General features: G+C 40.4%; 1 protein-coding gene across 2 annotated transcripts in view; it reads left to right on the forward strand.

The window, feature by feature from the left end:
• Window positions 1–23,837, forward strand: part of LOC146328805 (neprilysin-like) — a 45,354-nt gene that overhangs the window by 9,476 nt on the left and 12,041 nt on the right. For both annotated transcript variants that reach the window (XM_084717821.1, XM_084717822.1), the window contains exons 4-12: window positions 1,816–1,977; window positions 18,169–18,249; window positions 18,665–18,760; window positions 18,867–18,985; window positions 19,082–19,150; window positions 21,006–21,140; window positions 21,724–21,825; window positions 21,928–22,064; window positions 22,233–22,326. In XM_084717821.1, coding sequence (XP_084573947.1) covers window positions 1,816–1,977; window positions 18,169–18,249; window positions 18,665–18,760; window positions 18,867–18,985; window positions 19,082–19,150; window positions 21,006–21,140; window positions 21,724–21,825; window positions 21,928–22,064; window positions 22,233–22,326 — 995 coding nt within the window. The remainder of the gene's footprint in view (window positions 1–1,815; window positions 1,978–18,168; window positions 18,250–18,664; window positions 18,761–18,866; window positions 18,986–19,081; window positions 19,151–21,005; window positions 21,141–21,723; window positions 21,826–21,927; window positions 22,065–22,232; window positions 22,327–23,837) is intronic.

Here is a 23,837-nt window from a genome sequence, read left to right on the forward strand (position 1 = left end):
TGTAACATTATACACTATCACTTTATTTTCTGTGCTCATAGGAGAACAGTTTATTTTTCAGGAAAACACGGTCATAGTAAATTAAAGATTTATAACTCTACCTCCAGTTTCCAGCAACAGACGCCAATTCATTTCCGATGTATTTTTTGGGAACCAATGTCCCAATTCAGTCACATTGACAGACAGCCTTGTCTCAAGAGATCTCTCCACTGCCTCATGTAATTTAATTGCAGCTCAAAAAAAAGTTAACACATTTCCGGTACTGGTGCAGAACTGGACCCAATTACTGTCATTATACTTTTATACATTTTGCACAGACTGATATTTTAATGAACAGTTTTTGGGGTACAGCGGGCTATTCCCTGAGCATGAAACATTCGGGTGAGAATATCAATTCCACTCCATAGACTGCATAAAAGAAGTGGATGTAGCTAATGTGATGTCACCCATTGGTTTGTGATTACAGTTTTGAAGCCTCGTGTTTGGCGCTTAGGCACATCCTGTGTTTTTGAAGTCAGAAGTGATCATATTTGGATGAGAGGGTGAAGCTGAGGAGGAGCAAGGGGTGGACAGTCAACGGTTATGCTATTGTGAGCACAGCAAACACTAAGTTATGAATTAACACTGTCTGGCTAACTTGGTTAGCGAGGTTTATCCATTCGTGTTAACAGTGATATAATTTTGGCGAATGACAAACAAGCTTAGAACGAAATCCAGGCCCTACTTACTGGAAAAAAATGAACAGCCTACTTCTCTGGGTTTTTTAAAGACACTTTTGGGTGACATCATGCTGTACTGAAGAAGACTAGTAGACTAGTAAAAGTAGTGACTGAGATCATAAACTCAAAACAATTGGGAAAAACGTTTAGGTAATAAATCAAATGAGAAGTAGGGTTATTACCACTTATCAATACAAACAGACTTCCTTTTGCAACCAGTCGATTCTCTTCTTGGCATTAGACAGAATGCAGGTTTAAGGCACTTCTGCATTGACTTCACTTTTCAGATCCGCAGGCTACGTTCACGTATTTCATACAGTCTGTGATCTGTGGCCATATCTGTCCATTCACAACAACGCTTCAGCCAGCAACTGGTTATCCTAGCTTAGCACAAAGACTGGAAACAGGCTAACAGCTAGCTAAATTAAGCTAAATAATTAACTAAACCATATTATATCTAGTTTGTTTGATACATATAAAAATCTAAGTGTGAAACCAACAGATTGTGGCTTTACAGGGGTTATACGCTGGACTATTTCTTGGTCATGTGCAGTGACTTTCTGGAGTCACCACTGTTTATCTAACAACCTAAAAATGAGGCCAGACTGCACCTGTGTAAGTGAACTGACATGTGGTGTATTTTAACGATATGAAAAGTAATCTTAGTGAGCTGTAGAGGTGTTGGCAAGTTGTTTTTTTTTCAGACACAGACTGTTAGCCGTTTCCACATTTCCTGTGTTTATGCTAAGATAAGCTGCTGACTGTAGCTTTGTAATGACCAGTCACATATGTGAGTGGTATTGATCTTATCATTCAGCCCTCAGGAAGAAAGTGATTAACCACAGTTCCCAAAATGTCAAACTATTGAAATGGTAGGCATCTCTGACCTTCATACACTTGTTAAACAAGCTGTACAGTTGTTCATAGATCTGACTAGAGGGAAATTCACATTCATAATGTTATACTAGAAGACTTTTGATATAATTTCTGTTTGTTGATTTCAAATCATACTCTGAGACCCTGCATTGTATTTATAGTTTCTTTAGTAAGCATCTGCTCCAGTTCTCAGAGCTTTGTTACCTCTTCATCCGTGCAGCGTCTCGCCTCATTGAGAACATGGATGCCACTGTGGACCCTTGCGACAACTTCTACCAGTATGCCTGTGGAGGCTGGCTGAAAAAGAACATCATCCCCGAGACCAGCTCTAGATACAGCACCTTTGACATCTTACGAGACGAACTGGAGGTCATTCTCAAAGGTCAGGCACCTGCACCCACACAAACACACCCACACAAATAAAGAAATATCTGCATACAGCAAAACCACAACAGGGACAGGCGGGGGGGCGTTATTTGTGAAAGACATGGAGACGTGGTGCAGGTTATTCTTCTACTGTTTTAACACCAAAGTTAATGTGTACATGCAGGTTTTTGTCAATGCGTTTAAACCAGCTGAAAATAGGAGATTGACCCTTGACCCCATGTCTGTGTAGAAGAAGGACAGGAGAGCATTTTTAAAAGTGTCTGTGTGTTCAGCTCTCAGTACTTTAATGGATTCTAACTGAATCTCTGTGGTTTTAGTTTCTCTGGAACGCTGTTTGTACTTTCAGGCATCTGTTGCTCTCAGCTGCTTAAGTTACAGCCGATGAAAAGCCAACATTTCCTTATTTTACTACTTCATAATAAAAGCTTTGAAATAACAAAGTGATGGGGGACTTTTATGGTGAAGAATTGATAGGAATTAAAATGTTTATCTGCCGTTTTACAGGCGCTTTACTCAAGACAAGTGCCAGGGGCAGATGTAGGATTTGAAGAGATCTGGGGTTAAGCCCAGAGACTGTGACCAAAAATTTTTTTTTGCTTTCATGTGTACCGAAAAAACATTTTCTTTGCCGCCATGCACACCAAAATAACATTTTTCTTTTTGCTTCACTGCCCACCAAAATGTTTTGCACCTCTACTGAAATGAGGCAGGCATAGAGTTATGAATTATGTATATTTGTACCAGGAGTTACATATGTGTATATTTATATTATAGGCTATACATATTTAATATGCATGACTATGTTTCACTAATCTTTTTCATTTTTTCTTTTTATTCTTATACTGGCTTGTTTGGATTCCTATTCTGTACCTCTGCTGTATTTCATTTTCATTGCTGTTGCTGTTAAAGATTTATCTTGTCTTATCAAACACAGTCAAATCAGCTAACATTCGCTAGCCAGCTATAAAACCTTATTATAGTCACCTCACTAACTCACTGCTGCTAGCCTATTTTTTACACCTGCAAATTCACCTAAAATATAAACTGTCTTCAATTCACTGGCGGATGCTGCTGATATACCGCTTTCTGTGGATGGTGGTGCCAGTGGCTTTTTAGAAAAATTTGCAGGTGTCCATACTCGATGACAAGCACAATTGAGTATGGATGAAACACTTTTTTTTTAGGGCAGGCTTCGTAGGCTACATGCCATAGTGCTGCCTCTTTGTTAGACTCCAGTACTGTACTTTGACACACACACACACACACACACACACACACACACACACACACACACACACACACACACACACACACACAGAGAATGGCATGCTGGTGCAGTCAGAGAGAGACTGACAGAAATTATGTGTACAATATTATTTTCAAAACATAGAAGACTTAGGCTTGAACCTAAGTGGCTGTCCCCTAAATCCGCCTCTGACAAGTGCGTTACAAATACACATGTTCAAGCAGGTACAAACTCCACCATGCTGGGCTGACACACTGAGTCAAACCAAGTCAAGCCAAGCAACACACTTGTATGGAAAAGGAGGAAAAAAAGAGTCGCAGTCGCCAACGGAAGTGACAAGTCTTCATTACGTCCGCCAGAAAAGAGAAAAAAATTAGCATGTGTCCAGGTAAAATGTTTCGATCACTGCCGGTTGGAGCTGGAGCTAATAAATACCCATGACTACTACGGAGTCATTTGGCATGGGAGTGAAAGCTAATTATACCCTTTCCCATGAAAGGCAAAAGCCAAATATTAGTGAGTGTTAGTGTTTTTTTCTTTTGTCCACTGTAAAATGGGCTTCAGTCTCACAACACTGTATTTAATCCATGATTTCAGAGTTGTAAAGCAACCTCGAGCAGTAAGTCTTTTTCAGTCCACTTGCTCTGTCAGAGGACCGAGAACAGCTTGATTCAGTTGCTCGAGAATATGAGCTAAAGAGGACTGTCCTTCAGGGACCGCAGCTCTATAGATATCACAGATGCCATGGGAGTTTGGCTTCAGTACTACCATGTGAGCTGAGAGTTTGTCAACAGAGCTGGCATTATCAGTGTGTGTGCGGTGTGCATGTGTGGACGTTGCTTTTAGGCTGCTCTCTGAAGATGTCAACACATGGTAGTGAGAAAAATCTTAATAGCAACTTTGTGTGTCTCAGGTGTTTTGCCAGCTTTTAGCGAGTGTTAGAGTGTTGTTAGTGTCTGTGTTGCATGGTTGATACAGACGGTCAAGTTACACTGCGTATGTGCGAGCGCTTGTGGATTTGTGTGTGTATGTGTGTGTGTGAGGGTACATACTTCACTGCAGGTTGTCTGCGAGAAGGCCAGTCGGGGTCCTGGGTGCTAAATCTTCAAGGGGCACAAACTTTCCATGGACAACCGAAACTCCTCATCCACCGTAAATTTACAATTTATATGCCAGTCCCTTCCACTATAATGAAGACAGTGCAGATTGGCTGCAGGAGAAACAGAGTGATTCAGAGGGGTGAGAGAGATTGATCCTTAGTGAGAAAGGAAAACCAGGGTTTAAAGTGCAGCCTGTCTCGTGGACTCAGATAATTTGCACCAGCCTCAAGCACTTTATCTGACCAATCTCGATGGAAAAACACGCGGTCTCGTGTCTTGGGGAACTGTTCTTTTTTTTTTTTTTTTCTGCTTTCTTTTGCTATCTGCCCTTGTGTTGTCTACTGATGACATGCAGATTATTCTTCATGAAGATAAACCTGAACATGGGTGGAAATGGAAAGACTTGTCTATAATTAATATGCATGATATCTAGTCCTTCACAATAAATACTCATGACACATTATTGTTTGAATCCATAGGAAATCTATTATCTGTCTTAAAGCAACAAAACTGTACATTTTTCTTTTCTTTCCTTTTTGTGTTCTGTCTTTAAAGGGATGGGAAATAACCTATAGAGATAATAAAAAGGGTGAGAACAAAGCAATGAATCAGAGAAATAAAACATTATTTTCTGATTGTTTCACACCAGCATTTTCTAAAGCATAAATAAACGTGCCCACACTTCCACACTATCGCCGGATTTTGTGTGAATACAGCCAAAGTGATCCTCAGTCCGCTCTGCCTTTGTGTAAATACAGCCTAAGCGGTCCTCTGTTTGCTCTGCTTGTGTGTAAAACTCTTTCTGCAGCTCTCACAGACAGAGAGCAGAGGTAATAGACAAAGACAGCCATGTAGCCATTGGTTGCTACATTTTTATAGAGTCCCAACCTCAAAACCTGTGAGCTGTATTGGTTGGACGCTACACACCACTGCCAAACAGCACAACACAGCAAAATATGAGAAAATAAGAAAATCAAGGCAGAGGGCAGAGTCTCTGCAGACAAAACAAAACCACACAAGTCTAGTGGGTCATAAGTGATGATTTAGAGGGATTATGATTATATGAGTCTATAAGTCTAAGAAAATGCTGCACAGTATGCATTGAAACTTCATGTACTCTCACTGTCCTAACTTTTCTTTCACTTCTTGATAAACACCTTTTTCAGATCAATATAACATTCATTATGGTATAGAGATTGCTTGTAATGTAGCCAGCATTCATTTCTATACCTTGTCTTTCGAGGGTACTTGTATTTATAAAAGTGCTTCTTCATTCGCTCAGTGCAGCATAATTACAAAAGTGAGTTATTGAAATTCTGGGTCTTATTCCTCTGCAATTATTTGCTTGAAATGAGATTCTGTTTGATTTCAGAAGCAATGTTTCTAATTCGATTTCTAACAAACAGGATATGTTGATATAGAATTTTAGGGAAAAGCAGATGTAGTTTGTCAGAAAAATTAGGCATATTAATCTTTGGTTGCTTTGTAAATTGCTTTGCAACAACTTATAGCCCATCTGTTCTGTTCTGCTCTCTTCTCCTCTCTTCTTCTCAGCAGTCTTAACACCCATAAAAATCACACACAGGAGGGAAAAAGGAAAATAAACACTGCTCAACAGGGACTCATTTTAGGCATTTTGTTACTCTATGTGCATTTACGTACTTAGCATGTCTCTGTGTGAATGCGTGGCGTCATTTCACACTTTGTTGTATTTTTTACTGTGATTGAGCAGGTCTATCAGAGGTCTTAGGGTGATATTTGCTGCCTGTCTGAAAAGAGTGAAGAAAAAAAAAATAATAAAAGAAACACTGCAATCGATGATGAAATACTGGGCAAAGTGCAAAAGTTGATGTTTCGGGATCATTGACTTATTTGCTGTAAATGTTGCATTTACCGCAGAAAGGAATGGAGCACCAACAGAACTGGTCCTATCATTCAACAGCTTAAATCCCCACCAACCGTCAGTGTTGTGCTCATTCCTTCAGGGTGTCTGGCTTACCAGTCAGAGCTGGAATGTCTCCGACTATACTGTACACACACATGTTCAGGTTTACTTTGTGTGTGTTCGGGAGAGGAATAAAAAGAGAAAGCTGTGTACTTAAGATTGTACTAGATATTCCAAACAGAGGCATGTGTGCAAGCTTCTTTTTCTTGATGATTTACAGTAGCGACTAAGACCTACTAGCTTTCTGAGTTTCATTTTTTCTTGACAACTCATGCATGTTGAGATGTAGGCCCCAGCAGCGTGAGGCCTCAACACAGTTGCGACCTCTACTCTGGAGGTTACACCAAACATGCAACCTCTGATCCCGGGGCTGGCTGCCGCCGCCTGCTTGGATACCACCGCCTGCTGATGGACAGATCCTTTTCCTGTCAACAGCTTCAGGGGTCTGGAAACACCTGGACACCGCGGTGCTCTAAGCTGTGTGACAGCAATAAAAAAAGCTGCGTGCATGTATATGCGCGTGTATAGCTGCGTAGATTTGTGGTTGCTTGTAAATGCCTGGAATTATTCTCTGCTGCTGTAAAAGGCCATAAATGATTCATAATGAGGATCTGCACTCTGATTGTGACCGCAGCTTTGTGTGTGCACGTGTGTGTACACGATTGTGTGAGTGTTCTATCCACCTCCCCACACTCAGGTGTGGCATACTGTGCAATAATTTGCCCAATTGACCGTGAGCGTTTTAATTACTAACTAGTTTGTGACAGGAAGAGGAAGGGGAGCAGTAAAACAGGCGGAGGAGGATGAAAGAAAGGAAAAAGAAAAAAATTAAGGCTGTAACCAGCGATGATCAGGCCCTCGCACCCCCACATTCACTGGGGCATGAGGCAGCTGTGGCTGGATGCTGACATGGCTCTGAATCTTAACGTGTTTTGGACACTGCACAAATGAGTTCAGTGTCTCTATGTCCACATGTGGTGCTAGGGAACACCTACAAATCATATGTTATGTTCCAGTAGTAAAGTGTGAATCACACAATGAAAAGTTCATGCAAATCAAGTGATTATTGTCACACGAGGTATAGTTCCTGTTGCCGGTAGTTGTCATGCAGATGTTTTCAGGGCAGAGCTCTTATTAAACATGAAATACAGAGCAGACTGGACAAAGTACACTGAAGTTTCATGGCGAAAATTTGGTGTCCCGCCTTGGCCATTTAATTTAATTTAATTTAATTTAATTTAAATAACCTTTAAGCATATTTTTTCACGGTAAAAACCTCAGTACCACGATTACTAAGACTCTCTTCTGACTTTTAACTACAGACGCAATCAGCACATGTCATTTACTCAGTAACATTACTAGCTAACCTGTGATGAAGAGTTTGCCAGTGACACACTTACTGACTGAAATAATAATTCCTTCAGTTTCAGTAGGGTGCTCACACCACAGTCCGGGCTTGGGCTGAGGTGAGGTGAAATGAAAGACAAAAGGAGAGTGATACACAAGAAAAGATAGGTGAGACACACACCAACCGTGAGGGGGGGGGGGGGGGGGGGGGTTGAGGTGTAGTGAGGAAGAGCTTTGAGGATAAGCCAGGAAATGTGAAACAGCATGTGGTAGTCATCTCCAAGCTAAACCCCAGTGTGCGTACGTCCATCTGTGCATGAGTACGTGCGTGTGACTTTTTATGAGCATGAGTGAACTGCTCTTCTGTATTACAGGAGGTGCTTCTTCTCGCATGACTCCAGGTCTAAATCTTATTGCACAGAGATCATTCTAGCCGGAGGCATGCAACACACGAGCCAGCTTATGTTTCTTGTCGAATTTTCATCACCCTGAGTGGCAAAGCATGTCTGTGACGTCAGAGGAGTGTTCAGATATGAGATGTTTGTCAGGCGTACTGCTAACAGTCTATGACATACAGTGCCTAAGAGACTGAATGTCTGTGTTTTCGCTGTGATAACAATAATTGAAACAGAGCTTATGTCAAACAGTGCTGACTACAATGAGATAAATGTATTTTTTACCTGACCTCTCTGATATCAAAATTCCAGTCAGAACCATTGCTCAACACCACAAACACTGTATGTCTCATAAACATATCAAATAAAGAAAGCAGTCCCTAGATTTGTGGCCAAGTAAAATAATATGAATATTAATGCAGTAATTCTTGGCCAACAAAAATATACTTAATAAAAATCCCGAACTGAATATGTTTTTCTCAGCTAGGATGCTTATGAATAACAGGAAAGAGTTTAGACCTCCACCAAGGTAATAATCTGCCCTTTTAGCCGTCTCACAGCCAACACTGTACTGGGCACATGACAGACCTTTATATACTCTAATACTTGCCAAAGGCCTTGCTAAAGGACTTTGACTGACAGCATGGTACTGAGTAAATGACAGATATGTCCAAAATTTGACGCAATGGCAGGACTAGTGGAGCTCATCAAAATCAGTGGTTTTTGGCTTATATGCTAACTGCAGGATACTGTTGAGCAGAATATCTGTTTTCAGTTAACTCACTGATATTGCTGCCCCCGATTGAAGAGTTTCTTCAGCTGACAAGGCATGTTTATCATATTCATGTGATTATTTAAATCTGTTTTTTTTAGTGTCTTTATGTCTGAGGTCCAGGGCTCGGAAAGATTATTATAAGTAACATTGTTAAGACTGTACTACATTACAGAGAAATACAAAACCCTGATAATGCGCCTTGAAATATACATTTTACAAGAGACTGGAAGTGAGATACCTGTCAAATGCTAATGGAAATGAATGTGAATGTGTCAGAACAACTAGCAACCAAACTAAATATTTTGTTAATGTTTTTTAACACAGTATAACGTCTTGTTCAAAACACAGAAATACATAACTAAAACAAATACTCAAGTCTTTGTCATCCCTGGAGTCAGAGTCCTGGTTGGTGCTGAGGTAAATCACCTTGGTACTGTATTCTCTGTCATCAAACTGGCCTCTGTTGGTGTTCAGTACTGGTCCAGCTGTGTTCACTAGAAGGCTGCTGAGTTTGTTCATTAGTTTGCTCACCTGGCTCTGGTTCTGGTGTAATGCACCCCAGCAACATTGCCTGCTGGGTTTCCTTGCCCAGACCTGAAAACTTTTTACTCTTGATGGTACAAAACTTCTGCACTAGCAGTGTAAACAAACACCAGTGCTCACCTGGTGCAGTTAAGTGCATAATGCAACCTATAGCCAGTGAATTCCTTGATCCGAGATAGGATCTAACTTGGAACCATCTCCTGATACTTTGTCCTGGCCCTACTGACACGGCACAGCTCCTGAATGGATTTTGTTCGTTTTATGTTTATTTTTTGTTTGTTTTTTTTGCAATGACCAGACTAATGAAAATTTGGTCAACTAAGACTCTTCTCAGGGTTGGTTGCTATTAAAGGGCTACAAGGTAATGATTTTAGCTCATGCTGTAGTTGTGAAGTGGGATAAGCCACTGGGTCTGGAGGTGTTACTCCTTACTTGTAAACCACAGTACAATTTCTTAATATTCTTAAATATTATCCTCAGTTTTTCTCAACAGAGACACACAGGAGTCTCATATATCATTTAATGAAACTATAGGATTATGTTATGACCATGTTATATCTGAGAAATCATGTTGTTTTCTGGGCATTTGGTATGGCAGATGGCTCTAAGATACCCATGGGCCTAAGCTGCCATTGCAATGGACAAGAAGCCAGTCAGATGTGCGGATGCAAACTGTAGCAAATTCAGAACTTCATGCCATTGTGGCCAAATTCATCAGAAATTGACTCCCCATTTAAAAAAAAACAGTGGGGGGGATTTAGTGGCACATAGCAGTGAGGTTGAAGATTTCCTCCAGAGGGACACCCATACTCTCACTCCTCCCTTTCCAAGCATGTAGTGGGGCTTTTCCGTTACCACTTTTAACATGCTGAACTGTGCCAAGTCATGCTCAAGATGGATCCTCTCTGGAGAGGGCCAAAGCGCACCCGACTCCAGGTGGGTTGCGGTGACCTCACTCCGATCACGGCCAAACCTTTGGTGACCCCCCTTCTCCCCCTCGAACAAGTGTGTGTTGCGAGACTCAACTCTGCAACAGGATCCCAGAGAGAAAGATGTTTCTGTCCACTTACTTTTGTAGCTTCGAACTGAATCTCTGTGGTTTGAAGTTTAGTTTCTCTCCTTTGTTAGTGTTTGTACTTTGCGGTATCTGCTTTATTTTATTGTTTCCAGTTTGCTTTGAGTCGTACTGGAGTCGTATTAAGTTGCTGCTGAAGAAAACCCAGAAATAACAATAAATAAACCCAAACAGAAACATTTGAATAACAAGGTAGTTTTATTGGGAAGAATTTATCAGAAATGAAACACGTTTTTTTCACTGTTTTACAGCATCTTCACTTAAAAGACATACATTTACGTGCATAGCCCTGTTGTAATGGAGATGCAGATCCCTGCTGCACTGGGCTGATGTGCTGGCGTGTACATGTACATGTGTGTAGAAAAAGGTCACAGAAGAATCTATGGTGGTTGCCACTTTAACATAAACAAACAAACAAACAAAATGCAAAAAGGCCATCTCGGGGGGCAGACTGGTCCTTTAAAGTGAACCACTTTACCCTAACTTCTGGTTGCCATTAGTGGTGCCAGCATTAGAATTTTAAATGCGGTGTTTGGATGTTTTGTATCTAAATGGACCTTGGAACTTGTTTATATTTTTGTGGAGACAGACTTTTTTTTACTTTATATCAAAGAACTACACTTTTATTTATTTCATTTTTTTTATTATCTTTTAACCAGGAGACTTTGATGCCCATCCAAGGTTTGAGAGTGCTCCAATGGTCAGTTCCCAAACATTATATATGCAGAGAATAAACACAACTTTTTACTTGTCCAGCCATGGACACCTGAAATAGTTTCTCTCAGTTTGCTACTCCAAAATATGTGCTGTATCTCAAACACCATCACACATCCAATGATCTGAAACTTAAACTAAATATAAACCACCACCTGTATTGCAAACAAAAATCTGACAGAACTCAATATTATAATCCTTAAGTACCACAACGAATCTATTGACAGTCTCATTAAGGCAGTTAAGGGAGTTTCTAATGGGCTGATGTACTGGTTGGCATGACATTTTGAAGTTATTCTAATTGTCAAACGTGTCTCCTCGCAATGGGTTTATTGCACTGCAAAAATTTAAAACAATAACTGCAGAAGAAAATAGTCTTTTATATTTTCATAACACATACAGAACAGTAAACAGTACTATTGTGGCTGATTGAGACTCTCAAAGTGTCAACTCATTTCGGTTTCATCTTCATTTACTGCTTCTGTGTGTAATATTCTGTACCATAAAGAAATGCGTCATAATGATAAATTGGAAGCAAAACTCTTACTGAAAACACTGCAAGTTAAATGCCTAGTGCAACGAGAGTCAGTCAAGGATAAAATGGCAATCCAGAGAGGAGAAACTCAAAATTCAGATTCTGTATCACGCTGAGTGGTTTGGCTCAAATTGACGTGATGTCTCAAACAAACATCAGGTGGCACAAAATCCATTCTCAAATAAATCCAAACACGCACACACATGGGGGGAGAGAGACAGAGAGAGTGTGTGCAAGAGGGTAAGCCTTTGCTGTGGTTAAACATTAGCACCAGGCAGTCAGTAATCCAATCACACACACATGATCTGTGCCCTTTTGCAGGAAGCGCCCTGTGAAGGGTCCCTATCTCAGGACTTCATTAAGATTAAATGAGCACATAAATAGTGCACACATGGTAATGAGCAAAAGGGAGGATTAGAAAAATGAAAGGGTACAAAGAGGCTGAAGTAAAACCCAGTCATGCAAGGATTGAAACAAGTAGAAATACGGGAAAGAAATGACTCAAAGCAGTAAACAACAACGAATGAAAATAATGAATTAGATTTAGGATATTTATGGACTGCTAAGTTGAATGAAGGTAGAATGAATTTTTCATAAATTATGCGATAACAAAACAGGTGTTGTGAAGACACGATGATGTGGTGTGGCATTAAATGAAATTGGAGATTAAAGAAAGGGATAAACCCTGTCTTAAATATGCTAAGTGCTTTATCTAACTGTCTTTATGCTGATTCGTCTGTCACTAAGTCCCGAAAATTACATTGAAAAAAAAAAAAAAATCTAATTTTCTTCATCTTTATCTTTTGATCCCAACTCATGGTGACATGAGTGATGTCTAGTTGGACTCGGGGGAGAGTTTCCTGTCAGTTGGCTGTGTAATTTAAGATCCATCCTCTTTCCTGTATTGATCCCAGAGTTGCATAGAGATGTGTACTATGTTGGTGTATGTCCATGCAACGTTCATAAGAGATAGTTTTATGAGTGTCAAGCCATACTGAAACCATGTTTAGAGGGTTTTCTTTAAATGGATAATTCTATTAAAAGTTAAATTATTTTTGTTAATTCATTTTCTGGCCAAAAGAGAAAATTAATGGTCTAAGACCTCTCTAAGTAACATGTTGGGCCATATTTGAGGAATCTATAGTGCATGGTCTGAAGTATATGGTGCAAGTGCATTTAGGGTGCATAATCTGGAAAAGGCGCAAAGATATTTATATTTCTCTTAATTAATCATGTGTGTTTTGGGTGTAACATGAAATCATCTCTATTTCCCTTTAAAAGCCAGGTTTGAACAGTGAACAGTTTTCTCCTAAGGAAATATATCAGTTTGTGCACAAACTCAGAGATGCTGGACTGACCCATTGAAAGGCAACACAATAGTGACTTCCAGAGCAATGGGGAGTTCATAGACAGCTTAGTCTCCAAATCATCTGACAGGAGATTACAGACGTCTGTTACAGCCTGGCTGCATAAGCGAAGCTATGGCAGCATTCGTCTTCACTGAGGGACAGGTATGTGGTCCTGCCTCCACTGTCTCCCATCCCTCGTCCCATCAACAGCTCCATTTGACTGCATATAAGCAAATGCTCTGATTTGCACTGCTGTGTGTATAACAAGCACATAGGTGTAAGCATGTTGTAAACCCACCTATGTAGGTGCATCTTACTCTCTGAATAATACTCTTTTTAAATAGCAGGAAAACGCTGTGCCATTCAGACCAGGTTTTGTTGGTCAATGTTGCTTTCTACTGCTCAAGATGGCAATGTGCCCGCAATGCACTTGACCACACTTTATTTGAAGACCAGCATGCTCATAGGTGCACAGATGGGCACAAGTGCATTTGCAACTCACATAACATTTGAAAATGCATCAGTTGGAAACTAGCAATTCCAGTTATACTGTGCTGTGTACCACTGTGCGGCATTTTGCCATTTTATAGGGTTTTGGGTGCTGGTCCAGTCCCAGCCAAGAAATACTCCAGCATATAGCGCCCACTAAAATGGCAAATTGTTGATTTTACACTCAGACCTATAACAAACAAGATGCAATGCATCAATAAGCAGAAATGCTGGCAGGTGGATTTTGTTATGTTTGGACAGATCCAGACTAGCTGGTTCCAGTCTTTGTGCTAATCTAAGATAACTAGCTGCTGGATTAAACGTACAGATATGAGAGTGGTATTGGCTTTTCTAAAATATGAAAGTAGGCTGATTCCCATTCTTAGTTGGATTAATTTTTTTTAAAAATGTAGTTTAATTGATATGAACTTGTGCTCTTCTCGCATCTGGATAAAAATCATTTAAATTTTACAGAGCATGTTTTTTGTAAGTGGCACAATTAATAGTTATGGGCAGGTTGGGTTAGACCTCTCTGTGCAGCTAAAAGCCATATGCAAACTTAATCTTAATCCAAGTTTTTGTATTCTTTGAAGAACAAGGGAGGCTGAGCAATTGACACAGTCGCTAATACACAATAAATTGGTGGATTACGAGTGGCAGCTTTGTGAGTGCACAAAAGAGACAGATTCTGAGATGCTAAGATAGGTGATGCTAATAATTAATTGCATTTTCAAACTTCAAAAACCTGATGAATGGAGGAATTAGAATGCTACTACAGACTTTGGATGAAAAGTAATGTTAGCGCTCCCAATTCATTTCCCTCATCTGACAACTTCATGAACCTTTTTTGTGGGTACATGCGTGCCATATAATAGCCCATCCAAATGCATAATTCTAAAATGGTTGAAATAAACATATAAATGAATTCACTGCACATCTTCCATATACATCCAAATGCAATAATGTGTGATATAAATTTAAATGTACATGGATATAATGACAAACATTTTTGCTTGCGACTTTCATAAATGCTTCTGCCTGCTTTCATACAATTTCAACAGCCTATTTATGCCTTATCTTTGAAATTACCATAAACAATAGCGAAAACAATCATGAGGTCAACCATTTACGCACATTTTGCACGAAGGCAACAGGAAGTTTATCACATGCGCTTTGACTTTAAAGAGATTTACATCATCCATTATTCATGATTCAGTCTTTATAGAACAAATAGACACATCATGAATCCTACGCACTCTACATAACAACCCACACACTTCTGGAAAAGTAAATGGTACATACACTCTTAGAAATAAAGATGGTAACTAGAACCTTAAAGGGTTCTTTGCTTATCCCAATAGGAGAACACTTTGTGGTTCCTGGTAGAACTATTAATAAAGGTTTTATTTTGAGCCCTATCATAGAGTTCTATGTGGAACTCAAAGGATTGGACCTAGAACCATCTGTGACAGGTTTCACCCAAACCCTGCCTTGAAAGGATCTTCAGAGAACCTATGGTGTAATGGTTCCACCCCTAGCCCTGGGGCTCTATCCAGAATCTTTCCACCATCGAATTACACTAAACAAGAACCCACCCAGTGTGTTTTATCTATCTAAAACCCACCTAAAGGGTGCTACTGAGAACTCTTTTATATTCCAAGGGTTTTATCTTGGAACCCTTTTAGATTATGCTACAAAGAACAAACGGTTCTTCAAGGATTGTTGAGATCCTTGCATGGTCCAGAGAGAGTTATTTGGATGAAAAGGGTTCTTAAAGGAACTCCTAGTCTTATAAGGAACCTTGATGACCCCTTTCTTCAAAAAAAAAAGGGTTCTTCACAAGCAAATGGTTCTGAGAAGATCTTTTTTGGAACCTTATTTCTAAGAGTAAAAAAAGGCTGAATGCAAAACCAGGTAAAATGACACAACACTCATTCTCCGGGGCCAAAAATGGAAAATATTGTAGTTTTGTCTAAAAAAAATATATGGTTATGCTCTTTTAAAAAAAATACTTAATGGTTTTCAGTTTAACTGAGTAGTGCTGAGCTATGGAACCATGACCAGGTGGATTTTGAGGGATCTCTGCAAAACCCTCCCAAATCTCTCCACACTTAGACAACCGTGGGATGTAAATCATCACAGCTGGAACTAACTTGCTGTAGTCACTGAGTCAGGATTTGAGCTCCCAGTCTCTGACAGGAAAAACACAAGTTTTCTTTAAGAAGATCCCCGTAGCACACAGGAGCCCCAACATACTAGAACTGCTGTAAACTGATGTGATGTGAGAGTCAGGTTCACGAGGTTGTAGTTATATAGTGCAGCAGTGAAGACACAGTTAAGTTCTTTCTTATGTTTGGTTTTTCTGACAAATCATCAGATGGTTTAAGCTGAAGCTGAGGTAAAGTTTGAGACGCCTGTTGAGTAGGTGTGAGGTTTTCTTGTTTCATAGGACAGAGGGCAAGAACGCTATCACAACAAAACACTTCTATTCACCACGGTGTTTTTGTAGAAAAACACCAAATTTACCATGTGGGCGGCAGGCTGAACCTTGATGATCTGAATGCTCGTTCTCGTGTTCAATGCTACTGGAAAGCGACAACAGATCCTGAGGGAATGGTTACACTTTAAAGCTACAATATGCAACTCTGTGCCTTAAGGCAGCACAGAAAAAGTGTACTGCTGGTCCCGTTCTCCTCCCCCTCAGCTGAGTAAGTTTACGCCCAAACACTTATCACTCATTTTGATTAGCTGTCTACCTGGAAACGCTATCCAGCCCGAGGCTGAGCTAACTGGCGTCCATATGCCCACAACAGGTGTTGAAGAGGCAATGAACGCAAGCAATAAAACAAGCAATGGCGTTCGCTCTTGTTTCCAAATGGCCCTTTACAGCCACACCTTCAGCTTTACTGCTCGTTGATTTCTTTCCACCTTTTTTGCTGCTCCGAGGTCACTGGCTTCACCTTGCTTACTGTTGCCATCCTAAGAGTCCAATTCATAGCAACCAGAGATTAAAATATGCATTGCATGGTGCCACTAATTTGTGGTTCACATGACAGGGTTGACCTCTACAACAAAGGACCAAAATAATTTTAATCACCCAAATGAAATGATTAATTGCACTTCAACTAATAAAAAGTTCGTGTTTGATTATTTATTCAATCATTCAAAGCAAAGCTGAGCCAAGCACAGGACCAGGGAACATTTTGTGTTTGTGTACTGGTGTACTAGCTATTGTTATGCATTTGATCATATAATGTTTGATCTTTTCAAAGTTGGCAAGTGGACTTAATATGATGCTGAAGAATTGCCAGAACAGTGAAAACTGAAGTCTTTTCAGTAAAGGAAAACCAAAATTAAAGCTTTATTTGTCCTCTGAACACAATATGACCTTTAATTAATGGCCTGTATACAAACTGCAGCATCTGTCATGTGAAAAGGTTCTTCATGTACTCTAGTTACTGTACATACTAAGAAAAAATACAATTACATCTGTTTTCCATCAGTTTTATAGCGCTTGTTTGTGCATGACAGTTTTCCCCCTTGTACTGTGTTAGATTCCACAATGGTGGCTCAGAGTATGTAAAACACAAAGTAGACCAACACAAAAGTATCCTCCCTCCGAGAAGGGAATAAATTGGCCAAGCCTGGCCCACGCTAGTATTATGGTAGCAGCTATCCCCATGCCGGCATTACACTAGCCTCTCGCTAGCATTATACTAGCCACACACAGTATAGCCTGATGTCCCACTGACTATGGACTACAACACACAGACTGACATCTGCCAAATGGCCCACCTGCCCTGTCTTGCTGCTCTCTGCCTGCTTTTAAACACCAGGCCTCATTGGCCTGGCCTGACTGACGGCAATCACTGACTGTGGCCGCATGGAGGAGAGGTGCAACACCTGGTCACAGGAGAGCACAGCAAGAAACACACAATACTGTGGCATGCAATGTAACACATTCCCCTGTGAAATTACATTAAAAAGTGGCAGCTGGGTTTCCATTATTATACCATTATTTCTACAGTTACACTACTGTAATGTAGCTACCTTCAGTTTTTTTTATTAGAAAATGTATAGTAATGTATATATTGTATAGAAGAATATAGGGTCTACTTTGTAATACTAGAGTGAGTCACACTGGTAGTATATTTTATTTAGACAATTTTGCTGTTGTTTCTTCATATTCATGAAAAACAACAGTAAATTGCAGAGATATGCTGTAAATGTGTCTTATATTTATATTTTCCTGTGTTTAGAATAATAGTACATTACTGATAGAATGTGGCAGCATTTTTTTTTACAGCAGTTTATTACAGTGTGTGTCCATGACATGTTTTCTGTTTTTCCTTCTATGAGTAATTGTCATATTGTCTGTATTGTCACTGGTTGCTATGTACTGCGGTAGCTTGAAGTCATCACTTTATTTTTGTTGGCGCTGTCTGACAGGGACAGACGACATGCCTTAATTAATGTGATTAAATGCATCTGGACGACAGCTGGATTCTATTTTGAATCCACAAAGATGAAAAACCTCTACATTGTACCTGAGGTTATTTACACCCCTCTCTCTTTCCTCTTCCCCCGGTCCACACGCATTCCTTTATCCTCTTTATCTTGCTGTCTCTGTTTCTTACCTTCATGCTTGTTCTGTTTCTCTGCTCTATTTGTAGGTGTCCTTGAAAAAACAGTGGAGGGGGAAGCCGCCGCTCTCACCAAGGCTAAGACCCTCTACAAGTCCTGTACCAATGAGAGTGCGTCAGCAGACATCAGATGTCAACACTTTTTGTATCTTCTTTTGTACTAAAGTGAACATTTTCCGTACTGTCATCAAGGGTTATGTGTTTATTACATTGTCAAAGTTATTAGAAATCTGCAAAAACAATTCTTATTAATTATTAGTTTTAAAAGTAAGAAGGTCTTACAGCTTTACGGCATTATGTGTTGCAAAACAAAAAAAAAAAAAAAAAAAAACTTTCTTCAAAGCATTTTGGCTTAGAAGCCACATCAATAAACTCCTCAAATGCAGCCAAATTTGCATAGATTAATTATGCTGGTTAAGAAGTACAATATATGAATAATAACAAGGTTTTGAGTTTTTATTCAGTATAAAATAAATCCACTATTAAAAACAGACTTTTGCTTGTTTGTATCCACGCTCCGTTTAAGGCTTAATTGAGCTCAGAGGAGGCGATCCTTTGCTCAACATGCTGCCTGACGTGTTTGAGTGGCCCATAGCTGTAGACAACTGGGAGACCAATTATGGTAAAGTATTTTGCACAAAACTATTCCTTTCCACTGTCACACACAGCAGATGTCACACACAGGAAATTCTTTCTATCTCACTTTCCTGTCCTTCTTCGTTCTGCAGGCAAAACATGGAGGTTGGAGGATGTCATTGCCAAGCTGAATGAGAAATATGGAACTCAGCTGTTGGTCAACTTTTTTGTTGGCACCGATGACAGGGACTCCAACTCACACATCATTCATGTAGGTGTGCAGTTGTTGTCAGAAAGCCCTCGTCTCTTTTTCTCTTATTGAAAATTAACCACAGACCAATTTCTTCAAATGTGATTTCTTTGGCAGTTTGACCAACAGACAAACCTTGGCCTCTTGTCCAGAGATTACTACGCTTGCACCGGGCCCTACGCAGAGGTAGGCTTCTTGTTCACATTTACACACATACAGATCCACACACACTTGTAATATAATTAAGGCTTTCAACCGATGCACGATGAAAACAGCTCCATGTGTTCATTTGGGCCAGTGCCACTGAGTCTGGGTTCCATGTCCCCTGGAGTTTGTTCCAGGAAACATGATGCCCAACAAATGATGAGGGCATCGGTTGAAACATCAGTACCTTAATTAACTTTGTGTTTGGTTTGCATGCTTACCTGCATTTGCAAGCATGTGTGTATACGAGAAATAAAAATGCACTCTGAGGCAGCAAGTGATGATTAAAATGAAAGAAGCAAACCAGAACAGATTTTGTTGTGTCTCAATCCAGACCAGATGTGTGTGTGTGACTAGAGCAGACATCCTCTGCTCTGGTTTTACTTTAGAGTTTACCATGGACTCTTGATTGATATGCAGAAAGCAGCACTCAACCACACTTAGCTTGGGGCTGAGTGTGTGTGTATATGTCTGTGCATAAGTGCACGCTCTCACCTCCAGTTTTTGGTCATTGGTTAAATTGAAACCAGTGACCTTCTTACCTTCCTGTGTCCAGTGTGTAAGATTTATGGGGATTTATTCACAGAATATGGCAGAAATGGAATATAATACTCCATTAAATATCTTTTCATGAGTGTCATATATACAGAGGAACTGGGTTGCCTTTGATGGGCACTGCCATGTTGCACCACCATATTTGTACAATGGCCCAGCATGGACAAATGAAACACTGGCTTTGGATATGCCCTTTTGTTTTCGTGGCCACTATAAGTTCTACTCTTCTTACTCTTGGAAGGGGAGGGTGAGATGAGGTGCTTGCAGTCTGCAAACTCACCGCCAAATGCCACTAAATCCTGCACACTGGTCCTTTAAAGCAGGGGTTTTCAAATTCTGAGACTGCTGACAAAGCTTTGAAGTCCCCCTCAGTTTATTTGCTCAGGGGTCATGAAAATGTTATGAGCAAATGTGGTACCACAGTCAACAAGCTCCTTTCCTGTAAGAACAACATATAGTAATATATGTAGTTAGATAATGCTGTAGTTAGATAAGCTCACTTACTGGGTAAGAAATTGTTGTAGATTAGCTACCTAGTTTGCTAACATAAACAAATGTTTGCAAAAGGCTGGCTAGTTAGTTAGCCTTTTGCTAATATTAGCTAACTTTGAAAATCTATGCTTTTAAAGAAAATGTGTCGACCCTGCCAATTTCCATTTCTCATTGCCCTCTCCTGGTTTCCTCTCGAGGTCACAGTTATCACAAATTTCTCCTGATTTATGACATATTTCTGTTACTGTAAAACCCATCTGAGCCCTATGACTCTAGAACTCGACTGTGTCCACCTTGCCAACAATACAGCTACACCAAATGTCATTTCCTGACATGGAAGAGAGCTGCTCTCACCTGTGAGGTGAGTGAGATATTGTATGGCTATATCTCACTCACCTTAACACATTCATGCTCACACCTTGTCCTCCTCTGTGTCCTCAGTGAGTGAGTGAGGAATTATTGATTTGCGAACCTCTTGTAAGATGTGTACTTGTGTTGGGGTTACAGAAAGATCATGGCTTAGGTTAAAACTCTTGCAAGATCTTTTGCTGGTCTGGCTTTCCCTTAATAAGTGTCAGCATGTGTTTGCCAAAAAATGTGTACTGATTATTTTGTTATTTTCACTGTTTAAAAGTCAATCTAAGGGAGGAAACAAAATCTATGAGGGCAAACCCTCAGAAGCTTTGTTTTGGTTTCAAAATACTCCCTATTTTTGAAGTCGTAATGTCGGCAAGTATGCTTGAAAGTAAAGTTAAGATCTAAATATCATGGATGATTGTGTGTTTGACAGGCATGTCGGGCCTACGAGCAGTTCATGATCGACCTGGCTAAGCTAATCCGCACTGACCGGGGACTGGCCATCAATGAAACTCGCATCAGAGAGGAAGTGACACGAGTTATGGACCTGGAGAGAGACATCGCCAACGTAAGCCTGCATTCACATTTTCCCAGCAGAGGCCAAGATAGCAGATCTTTTGTTCTTTGTGAAACTGTACAAGAGCAAAGTACAGAGACCGTGTATTCCAGCTGCAATGCATGCCTTATCTCCTATCTCAACTTCACACAACAGGAGGATTTTGTGAGCAAACGACTTTTGACAGTATGACCTTCCACTCCTCCATTTGTAGCTCAAACCACCTCTCCTCTGTGTGAGTTTGTGGCTCCAGCCAGGAGCAGCTGCCGTGTAAAACAAGCCGTTAACCAGGCTGATCCCTACACAACAACTTTTCTCAGACATCAACAGGTTTCCACAGTCCACGTTTGTCATTCTGTGCTGCTCTTGCTCTACTCACTGCCATGCTTCACTTCCCCTCCACCCGGCTGCTGGCTTTTACAAGGCCGTCACCGCTCGAGCTTTGACATTTACAGACCTGAAGCCTCCTGGGATGCCAAATATGTTTGTTGCTGCTGGACCTGCACTGCAAATTGTATGCATGTGTCAGGAAACAGGAGGTTTATGTTGTGACAGCATTCTTGATTTTCAACTTCTATGTCTCACACTCTCCAAGGCTACTGATACTCCAGAGGACCGTAACAACCCAGTGTTGCTTTACAACAAGATGGAACTGGGTGATTTGAACGCCAACTTCACCCTTGAGGTTGAATCGAGGGTAAAAATACACTTTTTATCTGTCAGAATTTGTTGTTTCTTTTTCTTCACCCTTCGTCTTTCTCATGTTCTTTCTTTCTTTGCTTTTGGACCTGTCCTGAAGGTATTTGACTGGAGTTACTTCACCGCTAAGATACTGGATACAGTCAATATCAGTGTTCCTGACACTGAGAAGGTCATAAACTACTCCCCCAACTATTACAGAAGACTCAACCTTGTCTTGGCCAGATACACCAAGAGGTTTGTGTGTATGAGTCTGTAGTGTGTTTGTGTATAATAGCCTGTTTGTGCGTTTGTGGGGGCGGGAGCACAGTGCGTGCAATGAAAACAGCTGCTCACCCATTACTGATATATCGTAGCTTTGTGTGAGCAAGAGCGTTTCTCTGAACTTCCTTCCTCTCCTCATAGGGATTTGCAGAACTACATGGTGTGGCGGTTTGCTATGAACATGGTGGTGGGCCTGAGCAGAGCCTACAGGGACACCAGGAAAGCCTTCCGCAAGGTACCATGCACTGCTATACCTTGAAACTCAATCTGTCTGTAGATAAACACAAGAGCCAACTAACACTGAATGTTTGAGGTGGATACAAATACTGAATATTTGCATGTTTCAAGACACAATGATGTACGGGACAATATTTGTTTTTTTAACAAACAGGAGTCAAGGAACCACGAAATGTGTTGGTTGAGGATTTTGCGACACTGAAGCTAGGTTTCCACTGCAGGAATATTGCTGAAGGACTAGGAACCTTTGGCAGAACTCTATGCGTTTTCAGGGTCTTTCCAAAATTCAGGAACTTTGAGAATAGGACTTGCAGCTCTCTGATTGGTTGAGTACTGCAGCAATTTATTTCAGCCAGTCCAGGCCTTATTGAGCATTCTCTGAATTAAATCTGGCAGGATTCAGCGTGCAAATAATGATGCCTGTCCATCACTTTATATAGAGTCATTTGTTGTATTATCATGAGAAAAAATTACATGTCAAAGCAGCCAGTCTTGCACACATAAGCAGAACAATCTTTTGACCACAGTAGAAATGCAGACAACAACAGGCTGGAGGATCCTATTAGTTCCTTGAAAAGCAGTCCCTGGGTCTAAAAGTTCTGGTTACTCTGAGTGGAAATGCAGCTTAAGAATCTACAGCCATGTGAGGCTGTACATAGGCACTGCAATGCTTTGAGCTAAATACTAACCTTAGCACAGCACCATGGTCACAATGCTAACTTGCTAAGGTTTAGCAGGTATAATGTCTACAATGGTCACCATCTAAGGGTGTTTTCACGCCTCCTTGTTTGGTCCAGACTATTCAGTTTGATCAGGGACTAAAATTACAAGCGTGAAACCTCCCCCAGACCAAAAAGCCAGTCTTTCATCTGGCAAAAAGAGGTGGTCTCAGTCTGGATTAGAATGAACCATGGTTAGGTTTGTTTCTAGTGTGGAAACACTTTTTGGATGGTTCAGACTTTCGGACCAATCATGATAGTATATCATTAGACCTGGAAGAAGGAAAAACAATGCACAAAAACAAAATGAACCAATGGAGACAGGAGGACACCAGATTTTATCATTTACATCTAGTCTAATGACATTATAAAGAGTCAAATGGACATAGACACCTTTGAAACAACACTTACAGTTATTGTGTCACTTTGGTTATTGTAGTGATAGTAGTTCCACAATAATAATATCACGGTGGACGATGTGATTCTGTTCATTCATGTCTGTCCATAAAGGGGAAGTCAGGCAACCTGCCAAATTGTAAACACTCTGACATCAGACACACGCCCATTTATAAATCAATCACTGTCAAATATAGGGAGATGCATCCCATATCAGTGATGACAACAGGATGGAGGTATAACATTGTAGCAGCTCGCTACCCCCACTTCCCCAGCAAAGACACACAGATCCAGCTCAGACAATATATAGTACTTTTATTTTGGAGACTTCTGCCCAGAACACAGTAACATAAATCACCAACACATGACATGTGCCTGCGGCTGCCCGGCTCCT

The sequence above is a fragment of the Lutjanus erythropterus genome, chromosome 4, assembly GCF_056507025.1.
Source record: "Lutjanus erythropterus isolate fLutEry1 chromosome 4, fLutEry1.hap2, whole genome shotgun sequence".
Taxonomy (NCBI): Eukaryota; Metazoa; Chordata; class Actinopteri; order Lutjaniformes; family Lutjanidae; genus Lutjanus; species Lutjanus erythropterus.